The 12,700-nt window shown below is 41.6% G+C and overlaps 1 protein-coding gene across 1 annotated transcript; it reads left to right on the top strand.

Moving 5' to 3' along the window:
• Window positions 1–8,743: 8,743 nt before the first annotated feature.
• Window positions 8,744–12,302, top strand: LOC21395254 (leucine-rich repeat receptor-like protein kinase PXC2). Its single transcript, XM_010094487.2, has 2 exons — window positions 8,744–10,196; window positions 10,649–12,302. Exons 1-2 carry the CDS (start codon window positions 8,770–8,772, stop codon window positions 12,093–12,095), a joined length of 2,874 nt encoding a protein of 957 aa, XP_010092789.1. The 5' UTR covers window positions 8,744–8,769; the 3' UTR covers window positions 12,096–12,302.
• Window positions 12,303–12,700: the final 398 nt, after the last annotated feature.

Genomic DNA, 12,700 nt, shown 5'->3' with positions numbered 1-12,700 from the left:
CCCAAGGTCCTATGGGCATACAGAACGATGAGCCGAACTACTACGGGTGAAACACCCTTCTCCGTGGCATATGGCGTCGAGGCAGTGCTCCCCATAGAAATCAAAATGCTGACTCTAAGAATCGTCGTCCACAACGATGATGATAACGCGGAAGGCATGAACAGAGAACTCGACTTGTTGGAAGAAAAAAGGCTCGACTCCCAACTACGTCTCGCCGCCTATCAGCAAAGAACAGTGCGATACTATAATAAGAAAGTTCGACAGAGAAAGTTTGTCCTAGGAGACCTAGTATTAAAAAGGGTAACGCAGAGCACGAAACCCAAAAATACTGGTCCACTGGGCCCAACTTAGGAAGGGCCCTACCGCATAAGGGATGTGCTACGCCCCGGCACCTACATTTTGGAGAACCTCGACGGCAAAAGGATTCAACACCCGTGGAATGCAGAACATCTAAGGCTGTATTACCAATAGTGTATGAAATTCTTACATATCTCAATTGTACATTCTTTACAAGTTGAATAAACTGATATGTTTGCAGAAAGAAAAGAATTCACCCCTTAATAACATGTCTGCTTAAAAAACTAAGGTTATATTAAACATACATGGGGGGACAGAGGTCCACGGATCACTAAAAAATGACACGACGACCCCAAGGGGTGCAATTGGCGTCAGATCCTCCAAGGAGGAAAGACGAGGACTTAGCAAAATTCCAAGGAATTTTCTAAGACGACGACCCCAAGGGGTGCAATCGACGTCAGATCCTCCAAGGAGGAAAGACGAGGACTTAGCAAAATTCTAAGGAATTTTCTAAGACGACGACCCCAAGGGGTGCAATCGACGTCAGATCCTCCAAGGAGGAAAGACGAGGACTTAGCAAAATTCTAAGGAATTTTCTAAGACGACGACCCCAAGGGGTGCAATCGACGTCAGATCCTCCAAGGAGGAAAGACGAGGACTTAGCAAAATTTCAAGGAATTTTCTAAGACGACGACCCCAAGGGGTGCAATCGACATTAGATCCTCCAAGGAGGAATGACGAGGACTTAGCAACATTCCAAGGAATTTTCTAAGACGACGACCCCAAGGGGTGCAATCAACGTTAGATCCTCAAAGGAGGAAAGGCAAAGACTTAGTAAAATTCTAAGAAATTTTCTAAGAAAGCAGCAATTGCAAGTCAAGGTATAAATTAAACCTGTTATCTTTTATATATAAAGTGCAGATATAATAAAAGCTGTTCGAATTGAATATTAAGTTACAAAACACCAAAGAAAATAGAAAGGAGGAAAAATGAAAATGTCCTAGGCTTCGCCACCAGCCGCCAATTCTTCACCATCACCAGGAGGGGATACGTTGTCGTCATCAGCAGGAGGAGGAGAATTGTAAAGGAAGCTTAGATCCCACTCAGGACGCTCATTCTTGATTAGATCGACAATTTGTTGACCCGCAGACTGAAAATCCTTGGTACGGATGTCTGTGAGCTCCTGGAAAACTTTGAACTCCTCAATAATCTCAGCGCGCCTGGCGTCGAAAGCAAATGCAGCTTCTGCCTTGGCTTCCCTCTTCCCCTCAGTCTTCCCCTCGGCGAAACGCCTCTTCGCTTCCTCAGCTGCTTCGGACAACTTATTATCAGACAGGTCTGCCCACTTCGTGAGACTCGCGACCTCAGCCTTCAACTTTACTAGTTCATCTTCCAAACTCGCCAGCTTGGCCAAGGCCACATCCTTCTTCTCGACGGCATTATCTAGCTTCTTTTTAGCGTCGGAAACAAGGGAGTTGAGCTTGGCTTCCACGTCGTCCATCTCCTTATCTCGCTCCTCAGACTTAACTAGGTCAAGGAGGTTAAAGATGGAAAAGACCAGGTTTTGAAAAGTTGAAAATCAGAAAAGATGAAGTAAAAAAAAAAAACTCGACCAAATCTTACGTGGATCTGGAAGGAGATTTGTTTGCGCTGACGGTCGACTAAAGAAGACTGAGAGGCAACGATCCAATGGGGCTCAAGGAAAGACTCATAAAGAGCCTGGAAAACAAGGGAGAATCGAGGATGAAGTTTTAGCATCGCCCCGATCTCGGCGTTAGAAATGTCCGAGACTTGGAAGTTGCCATCCATGATCTTTCCCTTTGACCTTCTTACTCCTCGGCGCAGGGGAGGAAGAGCTGGCTTTCTCCTTTCCCTTCGACGGGGGCTGTTGGCTCAGCGGGGGCTGTTGGTCCGACGGCAGCTGCTGGCTCGGCCCGGATTGCTGGCTGCCAGGGAGTTGGATCCTCAAAGACGCCATTTCTATAGGAAACGACGAAATTAAGATATAGTCAACGGTTGAAAAACCCAAGTCACAATAAAGAAGGGCGTCGAAAGCAAAAAATACCTTCGTCGTTTAGGTGAAAGTATTGACGGACGACGTCTAAATCGGCGGGGTCTAGGCGATCAAGGATTAAACCAGCGGCGCGAAGGTTTTCCTTGGTCAGAAGCATTTCGATATGGCGAACCTATGACGAAAAAAAGAAAGCCTTCTCGATCCTCGCCAAGCTGTTGCCAGAAAACTTCGGCCGGTCCTGGTTAACTGAAGGATAAAAGATTATCAGCATATGAACAGAAAGAGGTGAAGTGAGGTAAAGGAAAGCCAAAATCCTCACCCATGTTCCCAAACGCCGCCTGCACCTGCCTTCGGCATGGCAGGCGGTCGTTAGGGTGAAAATTGAAAGGCCCGCGAATCATAAAAAACATGGGTTTCCACCCATGTGACGACGAGGGAATCCCCAGTATCAACTTCCCGAATCTAGGCTGAGATCTCCCGTGTCCGCTCAAAAAGTACCACCCCTCGCACTTGGTGACGTGGCATAGTTTGTACATAAACCGGAACTCGTCTACAGGGAGTTCCATATCGAACTTTTGGTGCCATAAAATCCAGGCGCTGGCAAAGCAGTACCAGAAGTTTGACGCCAGTTGAGCAAGGGAAATGCCATAAAAATGGCAGTAGTCCTTTACGAAAGGATGAACTGGGAGGGTCATCCCCGCCGTAACGGCTCTGGTGTAAACCAGGAGGTGCCCGGTTAGCGGCATGCTAGTCCTAAAATGCATGTCCGGGAGGAGGTATTCAAACCACCTTTCGTCGATGCATCCCTCCTTTACAGCCCGGATGATGTCTTTATTCCGGACCCTCGACGCCACCACATCGGCGGTAAAAAAGAGCCTATCCGGATCACCACTTGTGGCGGCCAGGGGGGCATCTACCGTCGAGGCAGCCACCCCGCCTACACTGCCCCCCGTGAAGGGGATCCGTTCTACTGCCTCGTCCAATATCTGCTCTAGGCTGTCAAATTCACTACCAAAGCTGTCGCCTGGTACGTATCTGGCTTCATATCCGACGCCGACGTCTTCTATGTCTCTCAGTACGGAGTCGACGCTAGAAGACGAAGAAGACCATGAGATCTCCACCATAGAAGGGGGGTCTGGACGGACGACAGGAAAATCCTTTCGACTGGGGGAACTTTGGGCCATTGTTCTGGTGATTAAAAAGACAAGAAGCTAAGTTAAAACCCTAACGTCAAAAGGAAGAAATGATGGCTATTCTAAGCGACGACTACTCAAACGCCTCGACTTGACGTCGACCATTCATATGAGAATGGTAACGGTGAGTGCTCATAGAATTCCAGGTTCCCCAGAACCCAGAAACCAGAAGCGCACAGACAACAAAGAGATGGGGACAGAACTATCCAATGCGGAAAAACAAAACGGAGTAAGTCTCCCTGACTTCTACATTCCGCGCATTTTTTATATATATACACGTGGTTCAAACAAAAAGGAGAGGAGGAGCCCGTGAGTAAGAAAAACAGACAGAGGGTGGAAAGGCTTACCGGTGAAGAAGGATTCCTGGGAAAGTCTTGAAGTAAGAACGGCTTCGCGATACGCCTCGAAAAGCAAGAAGCACGAACTGGAGGTTGGAGAGGAAGGATTTCGGCGAAGAAGGCAGCAGTCCAACAGGTACGAAGAGAGTTTGAAGTTTTGAAAAAATGGCTCTCGAGTTCGTAGAGGGTATTTAAAGGAACGGACATCCTCGACCCTGACCGTTGGATGAAGATTTTAAAATCCAACGGCAAAGGAATCCTGCCCGGATTTGACGGTGATAAAATAGGGCGGGAAACAGAGAGGTCGCGATCTAAGGGTCCATATTCGTCCTTTCGAAATAAGGCCATACATCATCATGAGGAATCAATCGACGTGATGGTTGCGTCCCCCAATGGAAATCCGAAGCGCCCAGGCCATCATTGCGAATGAAGGCTCGGGACCGGTTTCCCACACCCAAAGCACGGAAGGACAACCGAACCTAAGCTCGAGGCCGCCTAAAATGAGCCCTCGACCTGGGGGGTAGCTGTTGTGTGGAAAATGTGACGGACACATGGACGAACGATAATGCGACACGTGGCCTTGACTACTCTCCACCAAGCAAAAACCCTCGACGTCTACGGCTCCCTTCTATTCCGCTGGAAAGCCCAAAGCACGAAGTCCAAATTAGGGCGACGATCCCTTATGGCGTTGACAGATTGCGCCGTCGAGATTGAGGCACGAAGATCCCTCGACCGCAGAAAGGACCGCCAACGAGGGCGATTGGGCTAAGCAGTGTTGACGACGAGGGGAACGTTCTTTAGAGGACGTGACGAGTTGCGTGCAAAAGTGGAAGACGTCTGCAGGCATTAATTGCAAGCTCTCAAACCGCCCCACAGGAGACAGGAAAGTATTACGGAGAAGCACAGAGCCGTAATAGGAGACTAATTGGCTGAGTGAACAGTGCTGATTAGTGGGCTACGTTTGGGCCTACCAAGGAAGAGCACTTGAGTGCTTCCACCTATGAAGGAAACCCCCTAAGCGAAGGAAGCCCGGTATAAAAGGAGGAAGACCCCCAGTAAGGAAGGGGTTGAGAGATTCCAGCAAAGAGAAAAGAGATTTAATTAGAGCAATTGTTGTAAATTGTTATCTTCTCAAAAGAAATACAAAATCACAGTGGATGTAGCTCTCATTTTATAGAGTGAACCACTATAAAATTCCTTGTGTTGTTTGTCTATGCATGATTTAGCTAACACACAAACACACATATTCAACAAATCCTCATACGTTCACTACACACTGGCCGGTAATCCAAAGAGAAATCAAGAGGTAACCCGGCCAGTTTTTGTTGGCAAAATTTGACCGTCAACAGTAGTCATAGGAACTCTCAAATCCGCACGGAATAGGAGAGGGAGAAAGAGTAGAGTTTAGAGAAACAAATAGAGAGAGTGAAGGATTGAGACTTTGTGAAATAATTGTGTTTTTTCTTTTCTTTCTTTTTTTCCCGGGATTTGGATGAGTTTTGGTCTTTTCTGCATTCTGATGGCGGTAGCAAGACCGGTAAAAGTGGTTGTTGACAAACATTCCGGTATCTAGGAAGATACCAAACTAGGAGGATGCTTTCTATATTTATATGGATACCGATTGTCATGGCATATACTAAATTAGATATTAGTTGGTATCACTCTATCGTTACTAAATTAGATATCAACTGGTATCACTCTGTCGTCGATAACGGTGATTACCAGTAAATATTGGTCAGTAGTCGTTTGGTATGAGGGTAGATACTGTATGGTATCGTTGTGGATATACATTAGATACCAACTAATACCATAAGAGTATATTTGGTAGTTTAAATATAATTTTTCCCCTTACATAAGTCAATCTAAGTCTAAAATTGTCTAAAATTATAGTAGTTCTATAAGGCCTCATTTATTTTATCAATTTGAGTTTTCAATTTTAATTTTACTACAGTTAAAAGCTCTAAAAAAAGTCACATTTAATTTTTTTTATTATAATTATAAATTTTCACATAAAATTATATCTTAATTCAGTTTAAAAATTTAAATTAACGGACTGAACGAAACTTAAGAAGTGCGACCTAGCTCTTTCCGAAAACTGACAGCATAAAAGCATAATAAGCCCGACCTATTTTCCAGCCCATAGAAGTAGTACTAAAGGCCCAATGTCAATCAGCAAAGCCCACAAATGCCACCATATCGGCCTGTAGTTTCTTTTGCATTACAAGCAACATTTTTGACTTTCATAGTGCGTACCGTAACAAGAAAGCACCAAATCAAAACATCAAGACCGAATCTTTGCCAAGGGAAAACCATAAAATAACAGTATATCAACTAAACAAGTCAGTACTGAAGCTTCTAAAATCCGTATTAGATGCTGCCACGCATATTTTAACATAAACCGTTGCACTTTTATCAAAAAATAAAAATAAAAAAAAGAGAGAAAAAGAAACACTTTTTTGTTTTGTTTCACTTGAATCTGTGGAGCTTAAACTGGGTCCAAGGAATTTCGATAAATATTAGTTTATTTAGTACTTTTAAATATTAGAAAGAAGCGCCATTTACGCCACTGATCTGCCATCTTTGACATCTCCCGAGAAGCACATTTAAGAGCCATGCATAGTTTTTCTAAGAGCCAAAAAAAAAAAAAAAAGTAAAAAAAAAAAAAAAAGCTATGCATAGTTTATTCACACATGCATGGCACATTGAATGGAGAGACAGAAAAAGGTGTGCGGTGGAAGTGGAACTAGAGACTTGTAAAAGGTAAAAAGCAAGGGCGTAATTAAGCTACATCCTAATTTGTTTTTTTGTTTTATTTTTATTTTTTGAAGTGTTAAAGGCATCAATTTATTACACTGATCTGAAATGCAATGTATAGTTAGTTTTACTCTCAAAATGGAAGACACAAAACTGAAAAAAAAAAAAAAAAAAAAAAAAAAAAAAAAAAAAAAAAAAAGTTGTTCAAAAGTATAACAAGGGAATTTCTCATACTCAGGTATTAAACACATCCCCACATGTGAAAGTCTCAAAAAAAAGGTAAGAACTTGCTAATGAAGTTGGGAATCAAAAGAGCTAAGTAGGTAGACGAGAGATGGCGTTTGTTTTTGGAAGTTTGAAGCGTGGAACGAAGCCAAAGTTATGGTTTGACCAATGCATGCAATTTCATAAGGGAAGATTTGAGGGAAAAAGAATATTTTTGATCGATTTTTTTTTTTTTCCTTGAATTTCTTGGAATATCTGGCACGACCATATCTCACATACATTGACAACATGTGCGCTCAATATTCTTTTAGCTATTATTATGTTTTATATATATATATATATATATATATATATTGTTTTTGAAGGATCATGGGAAAAAAAAAGGTTAATAGTACATACCAGAAAACAATTTCAACTACAAGAGGACCCGATCACAAAGTAATGACCATATAACAATTAAGGAATTACTCGATTGGTGGGATCATAAAATTCCCTATGATTAAGAGAATTTTGTCTCAAAATAATGTGTGTAGACTTTAAGAACTACTCATGTGGATGTAGGACTTGAAATTGTTTTCTATAACTAAACTACTGAAGGATAGTAATGGAAGTGAGACCTCAAATCTGAGCCATCAAAAGAGGTTCTTCTTTGAACTTATTCCCGTCGACGTGAATACTAACAAAATTAGAAAGAGTAGTTTGTCAATCCTTGCTTTTTTGGTATTAAAAATTGATTCCAGTTAAAGTTAAAAGGAATAAATATTAATTTCACTTATATTTTTAATGTTGTGTCTTATTTATTAAATTTGTTTTTATACTGTCTCGTGTGTGATCTTTGTGTTATAGATCTTTTATATGTTTTTATAATGCATCTTATGTGATCTTTATGTTATAGGTTTCTTGATTTTGATCGAACAAAAATTTTCATCAAACCTAGAGGTTTATTGAAAGAGCTAATTGTGTACTCAAAATTTAGACCGCCTTTTCAGTTTTTTGTTGTCAAAATTTGGTATGTAATTCTCCTCCTTAAATGTTTTATTTTAAAATTACTGATAAATTCAGTTTGCGTTCAAGATCGAATTTATATCTCAAGTTATTGGCGTCAACATTAGCAAGTTTGTAACTCTATTTTGAGATGAAATGAAAATGTCCCCTTAAAAAAGTGTTATTTCTTTTATTCCCAAAATGCAATTACCGCGAAAGGATTTACATTAAATTAATTTGAAGGGGACATTGGTGGTCGGTGAAGGGAGCCAAGCCAAGTAGGAGAGAGAAAGTTGAAGGAAGTGGACACGTAAGATAACACATAGGATTCTTCTTTGACCAAATATCACAACCAAAGCCACGTATTCACACAAATGCATAGAAAAAGAAAAAGAAATTAAAAAAAAAAAAAAAAAAACTGCCACGCTCTGCAACTCTCTCTCATCTCTCTGCTCTGCTTTCTTTCGCCGTTAGAAGCTTTTAAATGCTTCCTTTACTTTCCCCCTGTCTCTCCTCACACTCCCAAAAAAACCCCACTAACACACATTTATTATTCTCTCTCTCTCTCTCTCTCTCTCCTCTCTTTGTCTCTCTAACTCTTGACACTCTCTGACCTCCATTCCCTGCTTTAATGGATCCTTCTTCTTCTACCGTGGTTTTTCGAATTCCCTTAGCTTCTCGATCTCCTCTTCGAATACCCTCTTAAGCTCTTGTCCGATCTCAGCTCTTCGAATCTTCTATTTCTTCTTTACCAAAAAAACTCCAAAAGGGCCTTCCTTTCTTCTAATGCGTTAACGTTTTTCTCTCTCAATTCAAAACAATGGGTTTTGCTTGGAACTACTTTACCTTTCCATCTCTGTTCACACTTTAGAGACATTTTTCCGAAAATCCTACCATTTTGCTTCTTCTTCTTCTCCTTCTTTAGTTGAGATTAAAACTGAAACAAACAAAAAAAGGAAGAAAAATGGTGTTCAAGCTATTCCTTTTCCTTGTTTTGGCTCCTAGTCTTGTACATTCTTTGGACGCCGGCTTCAACGACGACGTTTGGGGGTTGATCGTGTTCAAGGCCGGTCTCCAAGACCCAGAAGAGAAGCTGATATCTTGGAACGAAGATGATGAAAATCCTTCCAAATGGGTTGGTGTAAAATGTGATTCCCAAACAAACCGAGTCTCTGAGCTTTCTCTTGACGGTTTCTCTCTTTCTGGGCATATAGACAAAGGTCTTTTAAGGCTTCAGTTTCTTCAGAAACTCTCACTTTCGAAGAACAACTTTTCAGGTACTATAAACCCCGATCTTCCTCACCTTGGTGGTTTACAAGTCATAGATTTGAGTGAGAACAGACTTTCTGGGCAAATCCCAGATGAGTTTTTTCAACAATGTGGATCTTTAAGGGAAGTTTCCTTTGCTGGGAATGGCCTAACTGGCCAGATTCCTGAGTCTATTAGCTCTTGTTTTTCTTTGACTAAGGTGAACTTTTCTTCAAATAAGTTATCTGGGAAATTGCCCTCTGGGTTGTGGAATTTGAGGGGTTTGGAGTTGCTTGACTTGTCAGATAACTTTTTGGAGGGAGAAATTCCTCAAGGTGTTGAGATTTTGTACGCGTTGAAAACCATTAGTTTTAGGAAAAACTGGTTCTCTGGGAATCTTCCTGGGGATATTGGAGGTTGTTTGGAATTGCGGTTTGTTGATTTTAGTGAGAATTTCTTGTCTGGCAGGCTTCCTGAGTCAATGCAAAGACTTAGTTCATGTTCCTCTTTGAGTTTAGGAGGGAATTCTTTCATAGGTGAAGTGCCGGAATGGATTGGAGAATTGATAAATCTTGAGGTCTTAGATCTTTCCAAGAATAACTTTTCAGGTTGGATTCCGGTTTCGATTGGAAATCTTCAGCTATTGGAGAAGTTGAACTTGTCCATGAATGAGTTTAGTGGAAGCTTGCCAGAATCAATGTCGAACTGTACTAACTTATTGGCCCTAGATGTTAGCCACAATCTGTTGGGAGGTAGTCTTCCTTCTTGGATCTTTAAGCAGGGTTTACAAAGTGTTTCGCTTTCGGACAGTGGAATCCCATCAATAAGAGCTGCTTCTGGAGGTCTTCAGGTCCTGAATTTGTCTTCGAATGCATTCTCGGGTGAACTTCCGCAGGACATTGGTGCTCTTAGTAGCTTGCGGTTCTTGAATATGTCCAAGAATGATCTCTTTGGTCCTATCCCAAAGAGCATAGGCGAATTGAAAACTGCATATGCTGTTGACTTGAGTGACAATCGATTAAACGGAACCATTCCTTCTGAAATCGGAGGTGCGAAGTCGCTCAAGGATTTGAGGCTACAGAAGAACTTGTTAACCGGGAAGATTCCACCCCAGATTGAGAAGTGCTCAGAGCTAACATCTTTGTAAGTACTCTTGCCCTGTTCAATCCTACTATGTGTTATTTTCGTTTCCAATAAAATTATAAGCATCAGAAAGACAATGTAGTATTGTAGAAACTGTGCAAAATATCAACCTCACATGTTTTATTTGTTTCCCATTAAAAGAACGTCTTCTTTGTTGTGAAATTGAATGTTGGTGGGAACAATTATGGCCTAATTTGAATATTGAACGTAAACTGGTAAAATTGTTGAGGATCTAAGAATACAAAGTATGAAGTGTTCTGGAGGGTGAATCAGCAATAATTTGGATTTTGGCCGGGAAACCTCATAGACGAACTGACATTACTTTTGGGTTGCAAAAGATGATGTATTTTCTCTTTTCTTGTATATATGAAATAAAATGTGGTTTTTCCTTTGTTTCTGTACTTCATTTACACTGCTCTGAACTTCTCTTTCTTATTGTTTCAAATGTGCAGGATCCTGTCGCAAAACAACCTGAGTGGCCCAATTCCTGCAGCCCTTGCAAACCTTACAAATCTCCAATATGTCGACTTTTCCTTTAATGAGCTCTCTGGAAGCTTGCCAAAAGAGCTTACAAATCTTTCCCGCCTCCTATCTTTCAATGTTTCTCACAACCACATTGAAGGTGAGCTACCCGTAGGTGGTTTCTTCAACACTATTTCTCCCTCATCTGTTTCAGGCAATCCATCCCTTTGTGGCTCTGTCGTTGACCGCTCGTGCCCTAATGTCCATCCCAAACCAATTGTCCTTAACCCGAATTCCTCCAACTCTAGTGGTGGTTCTTCCTCTCCAAATTACGGTCACAAGAAGATCATACTTAGCATCTCAGCACTGATTGCCATTGGTGCAGCTGCATTCATTGTTATCGGTGTTATAGCTATCACTGTTCTCAATATCCATGCAAGGTCTTCCATGTCACGTGCTGCTGCTCCTCTCACGTTCTCTGGTGGAGAAGATCCCAGTTGTTCCCCCACCACAGATCCTAATTATGGCAAGTTAGTCATGTTTTCTGGCGATGCTGACTTTGTTGCCGGGACCCAGGCATTGCTCAACAAGGACTGTGAACTAGGTCGTGGTGGCTTTGGAGTTGTTTACCGAACAGTCCTTCGAGATGGGCGTTCAGTTGCAATCAAAAAGCTTACAGTCTCCAGTTTGATCAAGTCCCAGGAAGAGTTTGAGAGAGAAGTGAAAACACTCGGGAAAATCAGGCACCATAATCTTGTAGCACTTGAAGGGTATTACTGGACTCCATCCTTGCAGCTGCTCATTTACGAGTACATACCAAGTGGTAGTTTGTATAAACATCTGCACGACGGACCTGATAGGGTTTCCCTCACTTGGAGACAGAGGTTTGGCATAATTCTTGGGATGGCAAAAGGTTTGGCCCATTTGCATCAGATGAACATAATTCACTACAACCTAAAATCAACCAATGTTCTGATGGACGGCTCTTGTGAACCGAAGTTGGGAGACTTCGGCCTGGCAAGGCTGTTGCCAATGCTAGACCGCTGCATTTTGAGCAGCAAAATCCAAAGTGCACTCGGCTACATGGCCCCCGAGTTTGCATGTCAAACGGTAAAGATAACCGAGAAATGCGATGTCTACGGTTTCGGGGTCTTGCTGTTGGAGGTGGTTACTGGAAAGAGGCCCGTGGAATACATGGAGGACGATGTGGTAGTGCTTTGTGACATGGTGAGAGGAGCATTAGAAGAAGGAAGAGTAGAAGAATGTGTTGATGAGAGACTTCAAGGCATATTCCCAGCAGAAGAGGCGATTCCAGTGATCAAATTGGGTCTAATATGTGCATCTCAAGTGCCCTCCAATAGGCCAGACATGACTGAAGTTGTCAATATCTTAGAGCTTATTCAATGCCCTTCAGAAGGCCAGGAGGAACTGGAATGAAATTTTTTTTTTTTTTTTTTTTTTTTTTTTTTTTTTTTTTTTAACTGTAGAGATTTCAGAAAAATCGTCATATCAAAATGCGTACTCCGGGGAAGCGTAATCCGGTTTGTTGTTTTCAAGCGAAAGAAAATTAGATAGATTGTTGAAGGTCCACGTCTTCTTGACCTTTTGTTTGTTGTTATATGTAATTTTGGCTCCTTTCTTTTATAATCTTTACTACAGTTGTATTGCCCCGGATTCCTCTTCACCGGTTTCAAAATGGAACAATTTGGATACTTAATTTGAGGCTATTTCTCTTTGTAGAAAACAGAGGTTGAATTTCTCTCCTGTCCTATTGGCTTTCTTTTGCCTTTGCATCTCTTAAAAGTATTGGGAGCTTTGTACAGTAGCGTATTCTACCGGAAGACGGTTGCGTGTGTTTTTGAACATTAAATTTGATTAAACTTGCATAAAAATTGAAAAATATAAAAGAAACTAATAACATCTGGGCATTTTTCAATTTTTCATATCGAATTCTCAATAATTTAACACTTCACGTTGTTGCCAGATAATTCCAATTGGTCGAAGCTGAAAATGAATGACAAATTAATAATGAATCAAGATTT

The sequence above is a fragment of the Morus notabilis genome, unplaced genomic scaffold (assembly GCF_000414095.1).
Source record: "Morus notabilis unplaced genomic scaffold, ASM41409v2 Scaffold490, whole genome shotgun sequence".
Taxonomy (NCBI): Eukaryota; Viridiplantae; Streptophyta; class Magnoliopsida; order Rosales; family Moraceae; genus Morus; species Morus notabilis.
Note: the sequence above shows the minus strand (reverse complement) of the source record. Positions and strands in the feature narration are given on the sequence as shown.

What these genes read in the sequence shown, in the direction of transcription:
- LOC21395254 (XM_010094487.2), top strand. Translation starts at nt 8,770, where the DNA reads ATGGTGTTCAAGCTATTCCTTTTCCTTGTTTTGGCTCCTAGTCTTGTA. An exon ending in TGCTCAGAGCTAACATCTTT is followed by an intron (nt 10,197 to 10,648) that starts GTAAGTACTCTT and finishes TCAAATGTGCAG; the next exon opens with GATCCTGTCGCAAAACAACC.